This window comes from Aotus nancymaae, unplaced genomic scaffold (assembly GCF_030222135.1).
Source record: "Aotus nancymaae isolate 86718 unplaced genomic scaffold, 86718_ANA_hifiasm-v0.15.2.pri h1tg000040l, whole genome shotgun sequence".
Taxonomy (NCBI): domain Eukaryota; kingdom Metazoa; phylum Chordata; class Mammalia; order Primates; family Aotidae; genus Aotus; species Aotus nancymaae.
This window is the reverse complement of record NW_026988454.1, coordinates 43,073,552-43,091,996: the sequence shown is the minus strand read 5'-3', so window position 1 is coordinate 43,091,996 and position 18,445 is coordinate 43,073,552. Positions and strand designations below refer to the sequence as shown.

Sequence of the window (18,445 nt, the reverse complement as noted above, 5' to 3'; positions counted from 1 at the left end):
ATACATACCCAGTAATGGGATTGCTGGGTCAAATGAAATTTCTATTTCTAGGTCCTTGAGGAATCGCCACACTGTCTTCCACAATGGTTGAACTAATTTACACTCCCACCAACAGTGTAAAAGTGATCCTATTTCTCCACATTCTCTCCAGCATCTGTTGTCTCCAGATTTTTTAATGATTGCCATTCTAACTGGCGTGAGATGGTATCGCAATGTAGTTTTGATTTGCATTTCTCTAATGACCAGTGATGATGAGCATTTTTTCATATTTTTGTTGGCCTTATGTATGTCTTCTTTTGTAAAGTGTCTGTTCATATCCTTCGCCCACTTTTGACTGGGCTTGTTTGTTTTTTTCTTGTAAATCTGTTTTAGTCCTTTGTAAATTCTGGATATCAGCCCTTTGTCAGATGGGTAAACTGCAAAATTTTTTTCCATTCTATTGGTTGCCGATTCACTTTAATGACTGTTTCTTTTGCTGTGCAAGTTAAAGGGAAACATAATTAGGAAAAAAATGTAGTATTATTCAAAATTTCATTTAGCAATATTTTGCATTAGAAGTCTTCTAGTATTAAAAAAAATGCCTGAATTGAAAATATATAGAAGTATTTACTTAAAAAAATGGAATATTCTCTTTGAATACATCATTCCAATGTGTTTCTCTCTCCTTGGACAGAAAGGAAAAAGAAACAAGAAATTAGAAAGCCAGTCAAATCATACTTTTAAATCTCCATTTCAAGTCATGTTTGCTTCTGCAATTTAATGTGTTTCTTTCTGAAAGTGATTGTGGAATCACTGTGAATTTGTGAAAAAGATTTGAAAATTCATTTTTCTTGAATAATAGCCTCCTTATTCCAGAATAGTTCAAGAAGAGATTATTTACAAATATAAGGCATAGAGTTCAGTTTTCCTCAAAATAATTTATAAATACAGTATGATTCCATTACAAATTAAAAAGCTATATGTACGTATGTACACGAGAACCTGAAAAACTATGCTAAAATTCATATACTTTGCATAAGTTAAATGTACTTTCTATTTTAAAAACTTTAGACTTTAATTTGAGGCAGCTTTATTGAAGACAGGGAAGTGGCAAAGCATTGGCAGTGTCATTAATGTAGGACTTATTTTCTAACAAAATGTTTATCAGTCTTTTAGTCTTATACTACCTTGGTCTACCTTTCTAATTATTGTATAACCCATGACATGTAATAGGGCCATGTCTCTGAACCTAACCAATATTTTGACCTTTCATGATTAACAGCCTTAACTAATTTTTATCTTATATAGCTAATTTGATTTCATCATTAGAGCCGCAAATACCACAAGGAAGCCATCATGATTCAATTCCTTTTTTAGCTGATAGTTTTAAACATTTCACTGGATTCTCAAGTTCAATTAATCTCTCAAATGGTTCACCTGATGCTTCAGAAATCAGTTCTTAAAAGTGAATTTCATCATACAATATAATTTTTCTCTCATCACAGATAATATCTCAGAGTTTCTACCTGAAATATAAAATATAAGATTTTCTTCACAAGAAAAAAATGAGGCTAAAGCAAGATTAGTTTTATAACAGAAAACTACAAGTTAGGTTATATCTAACAATTGTAATACTTTGTTATTATATTCGGTCATCTCTCCAGGGCAGAACATCTTTTCCAATTATACTCAAACTGAACCGTTGTCAATTATATCACATCAACTAACTGTAGCAACTGGGAAGAAATTTGTAGCCATTTTTATACTCTTAAATAACTATGCAGAGTAATTTTAAGAGCAGGGTGAACAATAAGGTTTATTTGAAAAAATCATAAGCCAAATTATAAGGCAATACAAAATCTTCATCACTGTTTAGGCAACTAGGTAAAATCCAATTACAGAATATTTGATGTAGAAAAGTGCCAGCTACTAAGCTGAGAAAAATACGTAGAAAAGAATAAAAAAGGAAAATAAGAGGATTAAGATAGGAGGGATAAGAGAGGTAAGTTAAATGAGAGAAATCGGATAAAGTCCTGCCTTTGGATAGTGATGCACAAGTAGCAGTTACCCTCTGTAGCAATCCACTAGTGTGAATTTCTGTGTTCATTAAAGGGGTTACACCACTGACAGTGATTTTTTTTTTTTTTTTTTTGGTAAATCTATATTGAAGTATAGTGCATTGTGAGACTAACTGGATTGTAATGAAGTATGCAATTAAATGAAAATAATGAAAGTAAATGCAAAGATATGAAAGGAACATTTACTATATTCTTTATGTACGTATCTTTCTGGATTACTGTGGAAAAAGGAGGATAAAAATTATATTGTACTCTAAAATAATTGCCAATAAATACTGTCAAAAAGCAACTCATAGTTGAGCATGATGGCACATGCTTGTAGTCCTAGCTATTCAGGAGGCTGAGGCAGGAGGATCATGGAGTCCTGTAGTTCAAGGCTGCAGTGAGCCATGATAGCACCACTGCACTCCAGCCTGGACAACAGAGTCAGATGCCTTCTCTAAAAAGTAAAGAAATGAATAAAGATATTTTTTAAAAAGCAACTCATAAAGCAAGATATAGAAAATGCTTTTTAATTATGTGTTGTGCTAAGTTAGAAATAATAAATCGTTATTTTAGTGAAGCCAAATGAATAAAGTTTGGTTTCATGAAATACTATTCATCTATAAATAATGGCATTAATATATCAAAAAACCCTTAATCTAGTGAATAATCTGTTGCATTAAGTAAATAAGTCTGGTTTGCAAGTTCTATATGATGGAACAATGTTTTATATCAGTTAATATGAGAAGTTTGGGAGGCTGAGGCAGGCAGATAGCTTGAGCCCAGAAGATTGAGACCAACATGGAGACACTCTGTCTCTACAAAAAATACAACAAATTAACCAGGCATGCTGGTGCGTACCTGTACTCCCAGCTACCTAGGAGGCTGAGGTGGAAGGATTACCTGAACCCTGGAAGTTGACGCTACAGTGGTCCAAGATCATGCCATTCATTCCATTGGGGTGGCAGAGTGAGATCCCATCAAAGAAAAAAGTGATGTGGGAAGTATATTTTTAATATCCTAATAAATAAAGCTTTGAGGATTACTGCTATCTATTTATTCATTCATTTATTTATTTATTTTGAGATGAAGTCTCAGAATCAGAGTACATAACCTGTCCTGGGAAAAAGATTCTGCAGAGCTTAACAGAAAGAAGAGGTTAAGAAACACCTTCCAGAAGAGATGCATCAAGCTAACAAATGAACTTAAAAGCATGGAGGGTTGGAAGGGCTATCATGGGAGGGTCCTATAAACAAAGGAAAGAGCAAGGTGTGAATTTTTTTTTTTTTTTTAGCCGTACTATGAGCACTTCTTATTTCTATCAGTGATGAATTGGAGGTGATATGTGAGAGAGTTTCGTGAATAGACAGAGAGAGATCACACAGCAACGTAAAAGGCAGCTAGATTCACTTCTACTGACCAACCAGTGAGGCGTTTTTGTTAGATGATCAGCTTGATAATGTTTCAATAAGTTCACTTGCCCTAGGTAGGAATTTGGTGTCTGGTGGCTTAGGGACCAACCAGGAGCATTTCAATGATGTAAATATTATGGGAACCAGAAGAACTGTAGAGGTATTAAGAGGGAAGAAGAAGAAGAGACACAGCTGAATAGCTCTTCTTATCTCATAACAATTATTACCTAGTATTTGTCTGTAACAGAAGCACTAGCATATATATGGAACATAGTCTCAACATCAAGTTTTAGGTGAAAAGAGAATGACTGAGAGATGGAAGTTACAGACATAGGTCACACAGTGAAAAGTAACCAGTCCGAATTCTAGGCCTTGTGAATGCTGGTTGATTAAATTACACTGTCTTTTTTTGTTGTTCACATTTTGGTCCTGTTTCAACACATCTTTAAAAGCTTTATAACTACCACTGAATATTATATATGGAATCAGATCATGTGAAATTGACAAAGGTAGTTGATTATTTTTTTCTTTCTATATTTAGCAAAATTCAGATAATGAAGATGCCATTTATAAAAGTAAACAAAATGTCTAATGCACTTTTAGAAATCAAGACGTCCATTTTCAAGAAATCATCTGTGTTCTTGTGTTGTACTCTTAACTAGCACACTTTTTATAAAAAATTTATTTATTTTACTTTAGGTGCATACTATATCTGGCTTTCTCCCCATGTTATCCCTCCCCTCCCTCCCCACCCCCCATTGTCTCTCCCCTAGCACCCCCAACTGTCCCCTGTGTGTGATGCTCCTCTCCCTGAGTCCACGTGTTCTCGTTATTCAACACTCACCTATGAGAACATATGGTGCTTGGCTTTCTGTTCTTGGGTCAGTTTGCTGAGAATGATGGTTTCCAGATTCATCCAAGTCCCTACAAAGGACACGAACTCATTGTTTTTTATGACTGCGCAGTATTCCACGGTGTATATGTACCACATTTTCTTTGTCCAGTCTATCATTGATGGGCATTTGGGTTGGTTCCAGGTCTTTGCTATTGTACACAGGGCTGCAATGAACATACATGTGCATGTCTTTATAGTAGAACATTTTACAGTTCTTTGGGTATATACCCAATAGTGGATTGCTGGGTCAAATGGAATTTCTAGTTCTAGATCCTTGAGAAATCGCCACATTGTCTACCAACTGTGTAAGAGTGTTCCTATTTCTCCACATCCTCTCCAGCGTCTTTTGTCTCCCAATTTTTTAATGATCACCAGTCTAACTGGCGTGAGATGATATCTCAGTGTGGTTTTGATTTGCATTTCTCTAATGACCAGTGATGATGAGCATTTTTTCATATGTTTGTTGGCTTCATATATGCCCTCTTTTGAAAAGTGTCTGTTCATATCCTTTGCCCATTTTTGAAAGGGGTTGTTTGATTTTTTATTGTATATCTGTTTTAGTTCTTTGTAGATTCTGGATATTAGCCCTTTGTCAGATGGGTAGATTGCAAAATTTTTTTTCCCATCTGTTGGTTGCCGATTCACTCTAATGACACTTTCTTTTGCTGTACAGAAGTTCTGAAGTTTAATTAGATCCCATTTGTCTATTCTGGCTTTTATTGCCATTGCTTTTGGTGTTTTAGTCATGAAGTCCTTGCCTATGCCTATGTCCTGGATGGTTTTGCCTAGGTTTTCTTCTAGTGTTTTTATGGTGTTAGGTTTTATGTTTAAATTTTTGATCCATCTGGAGTTAATTTTAGTGTAAGGTGATAGGTAAGGATCCAGTTTCTGCTTTCTGCACATTGCTAGCCAGTTTTCCCAACACCCTTTATTAAACATGGAGTCCTTTCCCCATTGCTTGTTTTTGCTGAGTTTGTCAAAGATCAGATGGTTGTAGATGTGTGGTGTTTCTTCTGGGGTCTCTATTCTGTTACATTGGTCTATATCTCTGTTTTGGTACCAGTACCATTCTATTTTGATTATTGTAGCCTTGTAGTATAGTTTGAAGTCTGGCAGTGTGATGCCTCCGGGTTTGTTCTTTCCGGTTAGGATTGCCCTGGCTATGCGGACTCTCTTTTGGTTCCATATGAAGTTTAAAGTGGTTTTTTCCAGTTCTGTGAAGAAGGTCATTGGTAGCTTGATGGGGATAGCATTGAATCTATAGATTACTTTGGGCAGTATGGCCATTTTCATGATATTTATTCTTCCTAACCATGAGCATGGAATGTTTCTCAATCTGTTTGTGTTCTCTCATATTTTGTTGAGCAGTGGTTGTAGTTTTCCTTGAAGCGGTCCTTTACATCCTTTGTTAGTTGTATTCCTAGGTATTTTATTCTCTTTGTAGCAATTGTGAATGGGTGTTTGCTCTTGATTTGGCTCTCCGTTTGTCTGTTATTGGTATATAGGAATGCTTGTGATTTTTGAACATGAATTTTGTATCCTGAGACTTTGCTGAAGTTGCTTATCAGTTTGAGAAGATTTGGGGCTGAGACAATGGGGTCTTCTAGATATAAAATCATGTCATCTGCAAATAGAGACCGTTTGACTTCCTCCTTTCCTAATTGAATACCCTTTATTTCTTTTTCTTGCCTGATTGCTCTGGCTAGAACTTCCAGTACTATGTTGAATAGGAGTGGTGAGAGAGGGCATCCTTGTCTAATGCCTGATTTCAAAGGGAATTCTTCCAGCTTTTGCCCGTTCAGTATGATATTGGCTGTAGGTTTGTCATATATAGCTTTTAACATTTTATGATATGTTCCATCAATATCTAGTTTATTGAGAGTTTTTAGCATGAAGGGCTGTTGAATTTTATTGAAGGCCTTCTCTGCATCTATTGAGATAATCATATGGTTTTTTTCTTTGGTTCCACTTATGTGATGGATTACATTTATGGATTTGCGTATGTTGAACCAGCCTTGCATCCCCAGGATGAAGCCTACTTGGTCGTGATGGATAAGCTTCTTGATGTGCTGTTGCAATCTGTTTGCCAGTATTTTATTGAAGATTTTTGAATCAATGTTCATCGTGGATATTGGCCCAAAGTTTTCTTTTTCAGTTGAGTCTCTGCCTGGTTTTGGTATCAGGATGATGTTGGTCTCATAAAATGAGTTAGGGAGGATTCCCTCCTTTTGTATTGTTTGATACAGTTTCCAAAGGAATGGAGCCAGCTCCTCTTTGTACATCTGGTAGAATTCGGCTGTGAACCCGTCTGGACTTGGACTTTTTTTGGTTGGTAGGCTATTGATTGCTGCCTCCACTTCAGCCCCTGTTATTCGTCTATTCAGGGTTTCAGCTTCCTCCTGGTTTAGTTTTGGTAGAATACCAGTGTCTAGGAATTTATCCATTTCTTCCTGGTTTACTAGTTTATGTGAGTAGAGCTGTTTGTAGTAATCTCTGATGGTAATTTGTATTTTTGTGGGATCAGTGGTGATATCCCCTTTATCGTTTTTTATTGCGTCTATTTGATTCTTCTCTCTTTTCTTTTTTATTAATCTGGCTAGCGGTCTATTTTGTTGATCTTTTCAAAAACCTAGCTCCTGGATTTATTGATTTTTTGAAGGGTTTTTTGTGTCTCTATCTCCTTCAGTTCTGCTCTGATCTTAGTTATCTCTTGTCTTCTGCTAGCTTTTGAGTTTTTTTGATCTTGCTCCTCTAGTTCTTTCAATTTTGATGATAGGCTGTCGATTTTAGATCTTTCCTGTCTTCTCTGGAGGGCATTTATTGCTATAAATTTCCCTCTTGATACAGCTTTAAAGGTGTCCCAGAGATTCTGGTAAGTTGTGTCTTCATTCTGGTTGATTTCAAAGAACATCTTTATTTCTGCCTTCATTTCATTGTTTATCCAGTCAACATCAGAAGCAAGTTGTTCAGTTTCCAAGTGGTTGTGCAGGTTTGAGTGTGTTTCTTGATCTTGAGTTCTAGTCTGATTGTGCTGTGTTCTGACAGACTGTTATGATTTCTGTTCTTTTGCATTTGCTGAGGAGTGATTTGCTTCCAATGATGTGGTCAATTTTAGAGTAAGTGCAATGTGGTGCTGAGAAAAATGTATATTCTGTGGATTTTAGGTGGAGGTTCTGTATATGTCTGTTAGAGCCACTTGGTCCAGCTCTGCATTCAAGTCCTGGATATCCTTGTTAATTTTCTGTCTCATTGATCGGTCTAATTTTGACAGTGGAGTATTGAAGTCTCCCACTATTATTGTGTGGGAGTCTAAATCTCATTTTAGTTCTTTAAGAACTTGCTTTATGTATCTGGGTGCTCCTATGTTGGGGGCGTATATATTTAGGATAGTCAGCTCTTCCTGTTGGATTGATCCTTTTACCATTATGTAATGTCCTTCTTTGTCTCTTTTGATCTTTGTTGGTTTGAAGTCCATTTTATCAGAGACTAGGATTGCAACCCCTGCTTTTTTTTTGTTCTCTATTTGCTTGGTAAATCTTCCATCCCTTTATTTTGAGTCTATGTGTGTCTTTGTATGTGAGATGGGTTTCTTGAATACAGCACACCGACGGGTTCTGACTTTTTATCCAGTTTGCCAGTCTGTGTCTTTTGATTGGGGCGTTTAGGCCATTTACATTCAATGTTAATATTGTTAAGTGTGAATTTGATCCTGCCATTTTGTTATTGGCTGGTTTTCTTTCTCATTAGTTGACTCATTTTCTTCATTGCATATTTGGTCTTTGCCAACTGGTTTGCTTTTGCAGTGACTGGTACTTGTTTCTTTCCATGCTTAGTGTTTCTTTCAGGAGCTCTTGTAGGGCAGGTCTGGTGGTGACAAAATCTCTCAATAATTGCTTGTCCATAAAGGATTTTATTTCTCCTTCACTTATGAAGCTTAGTTTGGCTGGATATGAGATTCTGGGTTGAAAGTTCTTTTCTTTAAGGATGTTGAATATTGGCCCCCACTCTCTTCTGGCTTGTAGAGTTTCTGCCGAGAGATCTGCTGTGAGTCTGATTGGCTTCTGTCTGTAGGTGACCTGATCTTTCTCTCTGGCTGCCCTTAGCATTTTTTCCTTCATTTCAACCCTGGTGAATCTGACGATATGTGCCTTGGAGTTGCTCTTCTTGAGGAATATCTTTATGGAGTTCTCTGTATTTCTTGAATTTGAAATTTGGACTGCCTTGCTAGGCTTGTGAAGTTCTCCTGGATAATATCCTGGAGTGTGTTTTCCAGCTTGGATTCATTCTCCCCATCATATTCAGGTACACCAATCAAGCGTAAATTAGGTTTTTTCACATAATCCCATAATTTTTGGAGGCTTTGTTCATTTCTTTTCACTCTTTTTTCTCTTGTATTGCCTTCTCTTTTTATTTCCTTGAGTTGATCTTCAATCTCTGATATCCTTTCTTCTGCTTGATCAATTCAGCTATTAAAACTTGTGTTTGCTTCACATAGTTCTCATGCTGTGTTCTTCAACTCCATCAAGTCGTTTATGTTCTTCTCTAAGCTGGTTATTCTAGTTAGCATTTCGTCTAACCTTTTTTTCAAGGTTTTTGGTGTCTTTGCATTGAGTTAGAACGTGTTCTTTTAGCTCTGAAAAGTTTGTTATTATCCACCTTCTGAATCTTGTTTCTGTCAATTCTTGGCACTCCTTCTCGGTCAAGTTGTGATCCTGTGTTGTTGAGGAGTTGTGATCCCTTGAAGGGGAAGAGGTGTTCTGGTCTTTGATGGTTTCACCATTTTTGCCCTGTTTTTTTCCCATCTTTGTGGATTTACCTGGCTGTGGTGTCAGAGAGCTGCTTGATGAGGTCGCTTGTCTGCCTGTCGGGGCACTACTGGGTTTCTAGGGACTCCTTCAGGTTACTAGGGAAGCTTCCTGTGTCTTTTTTGTTTATGCTAGGAGATTAGGCCCGCCTCTTCCGCTGACCTGTAGGTGCCGATAGGTTGTCAAGAACGCTGTCCAGTTGCTATGTAGGCTTCCTGTGTTTTTTGTTAAAACATGTAACCCATTCCCACCCCTCTAGTGGTGGGTTGTGCCCTTCCTCCACTGGGCTGGATCATTCAGCATTCATCTCAGATAGTGGCACTGGCTACTCAACCCACTAGAGTCAGAGCTTCATCCCTCTGGGGTTTGTCGGGGAGGTTAGGGACCCACCCAGTTACACCCAGCAGTCTCCCACTTTCAGCTTTCTCTCTCTCAGGGGGCAGCCCAGCTGCTCCCGCTTACAGCTCCCTCTCTCTCTGGGTGGGGGGAGGGGGTGATAGCTTAGTCTGCAGACTCTTATTCTAACTCCGCACTTGTAATTCCAGGTGCTTGACTGGCAAAGATCCCCTGTTCTGTGTATTGCTGCAGCTTTGGGGAAGTGCTGTATCTGGACCGGAGCACCAGAGGTGGAGCCTCCGACTCGCTGGTCAGATGCACTTTCTGGGTGAAACAGCACCCCTTCCCACCTCGGTCTGCCCTGAGTGTGCTTTGCTCACCCTCAGATCCGTTGAAATGCACCTGGTACCTCGGTTGGAGCTAGGAGATCTCTGGGTTTCTGTGTCTCTCTCACTGGGTGTTGTGCGCCGGAGTTGTGTCTAATGCGCCGTCTTGGATCCTCCCTCCTAATACCTACTAGCACACTTTTTTTCGGTGTCAATTTTTAAAAAGTGAAACAAGAGGATATCACGTCATTTTCCTTCTAAACAAATGCCAGTTGTTCCCATCCTTTATAGGTGAGTTCCAACATCTTTAATTTATGCTTCAAGATCCTCCATAATCATAATCATGATCGTAATCTTGCACCTTGTTATCTTTTGAGCCGTGTATTTCAGTTGATCTCCGAAGTCATCCTAGATTGCAGACACATATATTATTTGCTATTCCATGTACATGGAAAGTTATTTCCCACCTCTTGCCTTTTTGTATATTATCCCACCTCTGTGTCTTTTTGTATATTATCCCTTTATTCTTGAATACTTTTACTTTCCCATAGGTGCTCTTCTTACCACCTATCATTTTTTTTAAAGGTTAATTCAAATATCACCTCCTGCATGATGCCAAACAAGGCTCAGCCCTACTTAGTGCTGCAATAAACTTTGTTTCTCCTAATTTCATCTGAAATGTCTCATATCTGATTATTTGCATATTTTCTCCAATGCACAATAGTAAGCTCTTTAAAAGACTACTTTCTAGTTTTTGTTTATATTCCTAGGTTCCTAACTTAGTACTTTGGACAAAATAGGTATTAAGATAATATTTTGTAAGTCAATGAATACGGAGCAACATGGAGAAAATCTTATTATTTTCAGATGCAGAACCCATTCTTCCCTCCCAGACCTGGTATTTATTAGATTGCTATGATCATTCATATAGTATGAGGAGTGAGAGCTCTATGTGAGGAGTAACAGTAAATGATGACTCAACTGTTTTCTAAAGGAGATGGTTTCATCTAACTGTTTAATGTGTGTGTTGCTCAGTGGAGTATAATGTTTGGGCAAACTAAATGTTCCAAGACAAAATAAGTAATTTGAGAAGCTCTGTGAGTTGAGGGCTGGATCTAGAGACAGAATCAGGGAGCTAAGCAGGCTGTAGCAAGAGAGGAACTTCAGTTATAGAACAGAGACCTAAGGAGACATTTAAGTTTGTTTCAGTGACTTAAGTGATTATAAGGGAGAAATAAAGCATGACTGATTATAATGTTTTATCATGTCCTTTGTGCAGTGACATTTTTTCCCCATATGATTTAAAATGGAGAGCTAAATAAACATTACTTACTAAAAGTCAAAGTAGCAGATACTAAGATTTCAGCAATGGCTGATGAGCTAATGAAAACACTGTATTACACATATCAAATTCTCTTGAAATTTTTTTATCGGCAAGCATTCTTTCTGATATAGTATTTAAAAATGTCAATGGTGAAGCTTTTTAGTTTCATAGCTAAAATTATATTTTACACTTATTAAATGCTATACATGTTTATCTGTATTCATGTGGTATATGTGGCACTACTTCAATATACATTGAAAATATAAAAATTTGGAATCTTCATTTATACTTAGTTATATTTATGTGTATGTATAAATGTAAATTATACTTTTAGTTAAAAATCAAGCTGAAAAATTTATGTTTTAGTCACCAAAATTAATCTTATGGAAGCGTATGAAAGATAATGGGTTACATGCAAATAAATAGCATATAAAGAATAAGAACGCAGAACCTAACCTGTGACTCTTTCACTTAGAAGCTCTTTGGCTATGTTCAAGTAATATGACCTATTGCAATTAAATTAACTTAAATACAAAATAGACTTAGTAGTAGTAGCAAACTCCATGGCTTATATAAGAATGGAATGATCAGCTGTTTAAAAATACACAATACTTGAATTTTCACTACATGTTGTCATTTTATTATAATGATTATGTTACATCATCATCTCTTCCTGTTAAAACAATATAGCACTAGGGCTGGGTATGATGACTCATGCCTGTAATTGGGAGGCTGAGGTGGATGGATCACCTGAGGTCAGCAGTTCGAGACCAGCTTGGCCAACATGGTGAAACCCCATCTCTACTAAAAATACAAAAATTAGCTGGGCACAGTGGCACGCACCTGGAGTCCCAGCTACTCGGGAGACTGAGGCAGGAGAATCGCTTGAACTCAGGAGGTGGAGGTTGCAGTGAGCCGAGATTGTGTCACTGCACTTCAGCCTGGGCAACAGAGCAAGACTTCATATCTCAAAAAATAAAAAGGAAAAAAGAACTCAATAAAGATAAACGTATATCTAACCCTATTCCTTAGAAAGAAACAATATCTAATCTTTCCCACTAATCTTATAATTTGGTGTGCAAAAGTTCTAGTTTTATCTGAATCAAACTCAACTGATTCCAAGTTAATTATATATTATTTCTCTCTTGCTTCTCTACAGTATGCTGTCTGGCTAGTCCTCTGGGTTACGTGGAATGTGTTTGTTATCTGCTTCTATTTGGAGGCTGGTGAACTCTCAAAGGTAATTTACCTCTAATTTGCCTGAGTCATCAGTAGTGTGTTGACAAGTCTCTTCCTAAGGCAGAGTCACATCCTGTTCTGCTTGCTTAGATGCACCTCAATGAAAGTAAATTGGAAGGTGTCCGGATTTATATTTCTGTGTTTTTATCATCAAAAATATGTTTGGTGAGTCACAAATATGTACTTTTTCTTAAGCAAAACTAACATGAAATGTTGATTATTATAGTGACCAAGCAGTGCATTCTAAAACATTAACCAATGAGAGATTTCTGAAGCAAAATATGAAATTTTTTCAGAGAAAAACATCTTAAAGATTTCTGAAATCACTTAGTTGGCATATTACCCTGCTAAACATTTTCCTTATTGATTTTAAATAGCAGTGCAATAATTTAAACAGTTATTGGGTTTTGGTTGAATGAAATTGTCATTAGAGGGATATGATATAGAAGTGAAAAAAGTAAACACTTTATTCTAAAATAGGCTAGGAAAACTAAATACTTGCTTTGTTCATTTACTTTTTCTTGTGCTCTGTATATGTTATGTTGCTACTATATTTTTCACATGGATGCCCTTACTACTGAAATAGTATAGGTTTTAGATCTCGAAAACCATCATCCTATCAGAATGCAATTAACAGCAAATAAGTCAAATGAGGTGATCCATTTAAGGTAGTAGTAAACTCTGACTCTTGAGAGAGTTTCAAACTTTTATGTATTTCTGCATACTTAAAACTTTAAAACATAAAAATTGTAAAATGTTCTTTTACTTACCCTGTATCAGAGCAGAAGGCCCCTGCAAAGACATTGATATTTTCAAAACCCAGAGATACTCACATACCTTAAAAGACCAAAAGAGCTAAAATAAAAATATTTAAAAGAAAATTCCTCAGGAATTACCTTTGCCTTGCCAAGTTATATATTTGGGGAGGAGAGAGAAGAAGAGAATGGTGATACACATTTATGATCTTACTTGCAGGAGTTTCACAAAGCACTCAGTGTGTGATATTTGTTTAATATTTAACTGTGATATGTGGCTTTATATCAAGTGAAAATCATCTAGGTTTGTTTTTATTCAATGACAAAAGATGAAGGATATAATAAGAGGAGGACATTATGATATGAGAGAGAAACAAAGCGTCTTGCATGTGTAATTTTATGATCAGAATATGGACAAGTCCTCACTGTGGCTGGCAGAATCTCCCTAGAGAATGCCATTTCTGCTTTTTTTTTACAGGGCATCATTCCCCACACTCTGGTTAGCAGGCGCTCTTTTCAGGAAGGTGCTGTGACCAATGAAAATAAATTGTTTCCTGGCCCTAGGAGGGACCCAGACAGGATTGCTGCTTAAAACTTGCATTCGCCTCAGTGTAAGAAAAGCAGACACGCTTTCCCAAGGATTTGAATTCCTTGCCCAATTTATACATCTCTGCTTCTCTATAATCCACTTTCTTCAAAGAAATTCCACAGCAAAATGACTTTTAATGATATTTTCAATTTTAAATAATCACCTTAAAAATCGTAAGGCAGGTGTTCAGACATACTGGCTGAGTAAAATGATCCAGCAGATCAGAGAATTTGTTTAATATTAAGAAAAGAGAGAAAGAGATTTGAGCAAAGCTGGCTGCACAAATGTTCTGTAATTGTGCTCACTGCTCCACATGATGACTGCAGGCACAGAATAAAGCTGGTGATTTCATGACCTTGGACATAGGCATTGAAACTACAGTGAGGGCACTAAGAATTCTTCCAATGTACACGGGCAGATAATGACTATCCCTTGGCAATGAAACAGTTAATAATATTTTGTTTTCTTCTCATCTTATAAACCAAGGCTAGGCTCTGCAGAGCACATGAAAATTTAATAATTTTCTTTTTAACAGATAGTCTAAAGAAAACCCATAAAGGGCAAAGTTATATAGTTATCTGTACTGGGTTTTTCCTCTCTTTCCTGTTCAAAGGGTTTGAAAAAGTTGTATTTATACCATTTAATTCTTTACTTGTTGCAACTGCCTCACATTCTTCAAGTAGTACAGTGCCAGAGGAAGTAACGGTAATGGAAAAACATACAGATAGATAGAAAGTCAAACATAGTACACATGAAACTTCTGATAATACTAAAAAAAATGTAAGCCATTGTTTTTCACACACAAAAATATAGTTTGAATGTATCTACCCTATTAATGGATCAGTTAGTTTGAGGCAGAGGAAGAAATATGTGAACTAGAATCAGGGTTGAAATTCTGTGGGCTTTATATATGTGAAAGAGGTGTATTTATTTCCATGAAATGTTTTGGAAATAGGTGATGGCTTCATCACGGATATTGGTAAGAGGTAATAAAAAGTGGTAAAACATTTTTAAGGTAAATTTTTGTTACTTGATTAGAGTTTAGAACATAGTGCTGTCTTCTCCGCTTTTTCTAATGAACTGCCATCTGCTTATGAGTGAAACCGAAATTATAGCAATCAACCAATTCAGTGTGTACATTCATATTGAAATGACTTAATTTCAATAATATGATACACAGGACTAACTTATTGGGGTATAGTTAATATAGGTACACATAGGGGTATAGTTAGTATATTTTCTTCATTGAAAATTCTATGAAAATCCAACATTAGTATTAAAATTTCTATTAACATATTTTAATTACAGTGTCCATAAAATCTAAGGAAAAATAAAAATAACCAGAGAAAGTTTTTAGTGTTATATCATAGTTAAATTAACAAAATAATGGAAATATAATATAAAATGATGCATAATATGATAGCAGCAAATAAACATACACATTTCATATAATTGTTTCTGCTTATGCAACATATTAGATATTAGTGTTGAAACTGAAGATCCTAAAGTATCCAACAGTGTGTAACTTCCTGAGTTGATATTTCCACAGATGTCCTATTAAGAAAGCTGAGATAAAATTAGTCTGTAACCTGAAGTGTCTGCTAACTTCGTTTGAAATTGCCTTCGAGCATTAAATGTGACTTGGACTGTTGAATCAATAGTTTTGACAATTCCTCATATAGTCTTATTATTCTGTTGTATTATTCTTGGCAATCGTGGTTCTCTTGATCATATATCAAATAGAGAGAAATAAGAACTAATCTCAGCCATCAGTTGAGTTGAGTTATTTTCAACACAGGAGAGATATGCTATTTGTTCTGAAGTAATTTTTAAGTTGAAAGTATATAGCAGTAAGAAGGAAAACACATAATATGGTTATGAATCTATTCATTTCATCACCTGGGAAAACAAAATTTATTAAATTATTTATTGAATAGTAATACAAAGGAAAAAAAACAAACTTAGTGGTCTTCTGATTGTCCGTAACAACCTATATTTTATTGCATGTGATAAAATTATAAATTACTCAGCCTGTAATTATAACTTACACTTTTCTTCATATTACTATTTTCAGATCTGTTTCTACTTTCATAATGTGTGGGTCAACATTAGTGAATGATGTGCCTATCTTTAGAAATAAAACAATAAACTTACAGAGCATGAAGGATAAACCAAGGGATTATGATACACTTAAAACCACCCTATTTGTCTTTATTTAACCCTTTGAGACTAGGGATGCAGGTCCATCTCTCTCAGATTTAATTATATTAACAGAAATTTATACCTAATGTATGTTTCAGAATGAACACATTTGGAAGAAACTCCTAGAAAACTGTCATATTTTAATAATTTTGACAGTTGCTTCAGAAATCTGGATATAACTTGTCAATTTAAAAATTTTGTTGTATAAAAAAGTCATGTAACAATGTGGCTTATTTAGGCTTTAGGGAATAAAATTGCACTCTTGTGAACATAAGGGACAGGAAGGAGATAAAACCTGTCATATACTGTAGGCTATAGGGAACAAGTCCTTAAAGCCAGATACAAGTGCAATGGAATAATGTGTTGTTCCAAGAATCTCGGTTTTATTTCTTCTGTAACAAAATGAATAATTCATGTAGAAAGGTATCAGATATTCGATTCTTTTGCTCAATAAAATCAATTCTTTTATCAAAATTTGCTTTTCTGACCTCATATATAAAAAGATGGTATGGAGAGAAATATGTTGTAATCTTTTTTTATTTGAAAAAATAACTCTTCTTCTTTACTTTTCTTGAGATTAAAAATATCTGAGCAATTACTATTAAATAAAGAATACCTATAATAATTGATTTAAGACAAAATTTAACAAATATGACAATATATTGGGTTCATTTTTAAATTTTGATTTTCTTACTGTAAAATTTATATATCTGAGAAAATTTCAATTAGCTATTACTAATTAGAAAATTTTTTATTTCCTATCAAAGCAGATTTTGCCTTATGATGCAAGATGAGATATTCAACCTGTTATTAATAATTAAATGTAATATAACTTTTCAAATCTAAAAATGAACCAACCAGTTGGAATTTGGCTAATCACAATCTCCCTTCTCTTATTTTCCTTAATAATTCATCGAATTAAACTGATTATTTCCTAATTTCTTAAATTCATTTTTCTTTGTTTTGTTTTCTACTTCCTTTTAATGCCCCTAAAGTGAGGAAAAGAGTCCATGAACCTTTCTTATTCTCTGTCTCCATTCTTTTACTTGAAAATGCCATTCACTGACATAAGCTATCATCTTTACACATATGTCTACCAGATTTATATCTTCTGACCTTGTTGCTAAGTTAACGTGTCACATCTCCAACTTCCTGCTGGTGTCATGTCAATTCTATTGCCACCTTAAATTCAAAACGTCCAAAGGGATTTATCGTCATCCCCAAAGAATCCAGCTTCTTTAATGCACTTTCTACTAAGAAGAAAACAGGGAAAAAAAATTATTTTGAAAAAATGAAACAAAGAGGAAAAATTTTTTTTTATTTTTTTTTGAGATAGAGTCTGACTCTGTTGCCCAGGCTGGAGTGCAGTGCCTCAATCTCAGCCCACTGTAGCCTCAGCCTCCCGGGTGCAAGCGATTCTCTTGCCTCAACCTCCTGAGTAGCTGTGAGCACCACCACACCAGCCTAATTTTTGTATTTTTAGTAGAGATTGGGTTTTGCCATGTTGGCCAGGCTGGTCTTGAACTCCTGACTACAAGTGATCAGCCCACCTTGGCCTCCCAAAGTGCTGGGATTACAGGCGTGAGCCACCACTCTTGCCGAGAATTTTTTATGTGGACTACCAAAATCCTTATAAATTGACCATGAGATAAAGCAAGAAATATATATTTGCATAATGTATCTAATGTATCTAGTACTTGTGTGTGTATATATATTGTAAACTTTAGATACCAACAAGTTGAAAACAACAGATATCTGTTAAAGTAATGACTACTCAAAAAAGGTGAGTATTCCAAAAAGATTAGCTGACTTTGTAAACATGCTTTACTCCAGGTGCACTTGTTGGTTCTGGTTTGTCGGAGGCTAAGAATTCAGGCTTTAAACCCTGTTGAATGCTATTTTTTGGCAAATGTATGAATCAGCATAGCTTTGAGGGAGATGGTCTCAAGCACGAAGGCAAATTTTCTGTTAAGACATTTGGCGAATTCTGTACAAGGCTACAAATATAAATGGAAAAACTGTAAATGTATAATGAAATTTTTTTGGCAGTCATGCCACATGAGTTTGAAGACAGGGGAGGACTCTATAGAATAAAGTAGACTTTCAGGTGAAAAGACTTGAAGAACAAGCCAGGGGCAAACCAAATGCAGACTGAAGATTACCAGAACTAAATCCAGGCTCAATTCAGCACAATTCTTCACTGAAATAAGCTGATAACCCATCCTTTTATCTTTCTAGTTGAGAGAAAAGAGAAACATCTTAGGATAAAGATAGCATTATATTAGACATTTACAATTTATTTATGTGCATGACATCAGGCAATGGAAAATTATTACAGATGCTAAAAGCAAGAATGTAATGATTGAAAGAGAAGAAGAAGATGCACAATTGGAATAGGCCAACAGATGATTCAGATGTTTTAATTACCTGATAAAGATTTTTAAAAAATATATGCACATGATATATTAAAAAATATATAACTGGAGAAACCAGAGATAAAACATTGAAAGAGAAAGAATTTAC

At 35.7% G+C, this 18,445-nt stretch overlaps 1 protein-coding gene across 6 annotated transcripts in view; it reads left to right on the top strand.

Moving 5' to 3' along the window:
- NKAIN2 (sodium/potassium transporting ATPase interacting 2) overlaps window positions 1–18,445 on the top strand; it is a 1,034,673-nt gene that overhangs the window by 540,929 nt on the left and 475,299 nt on the right. For all 6 annotated transcript variants that reach the window (XR_010336617.1, XR_010336618.1, XR_010336619.1 and 3 more), the window contains one exon: window positions 12,297–12,377. Coding sequence is in view for 2 of the 6 variants with exons in the window: in XM_064360728.1 (XP_064216798.1) it covers window positions 12,297–12,377 (81 nt within the window). In the remaining 4 variants the exon portion in view is untranslated. The remainder of the gene's footprint in view (window positions 1–12,296; window positions 12,378–18,445) is intronic.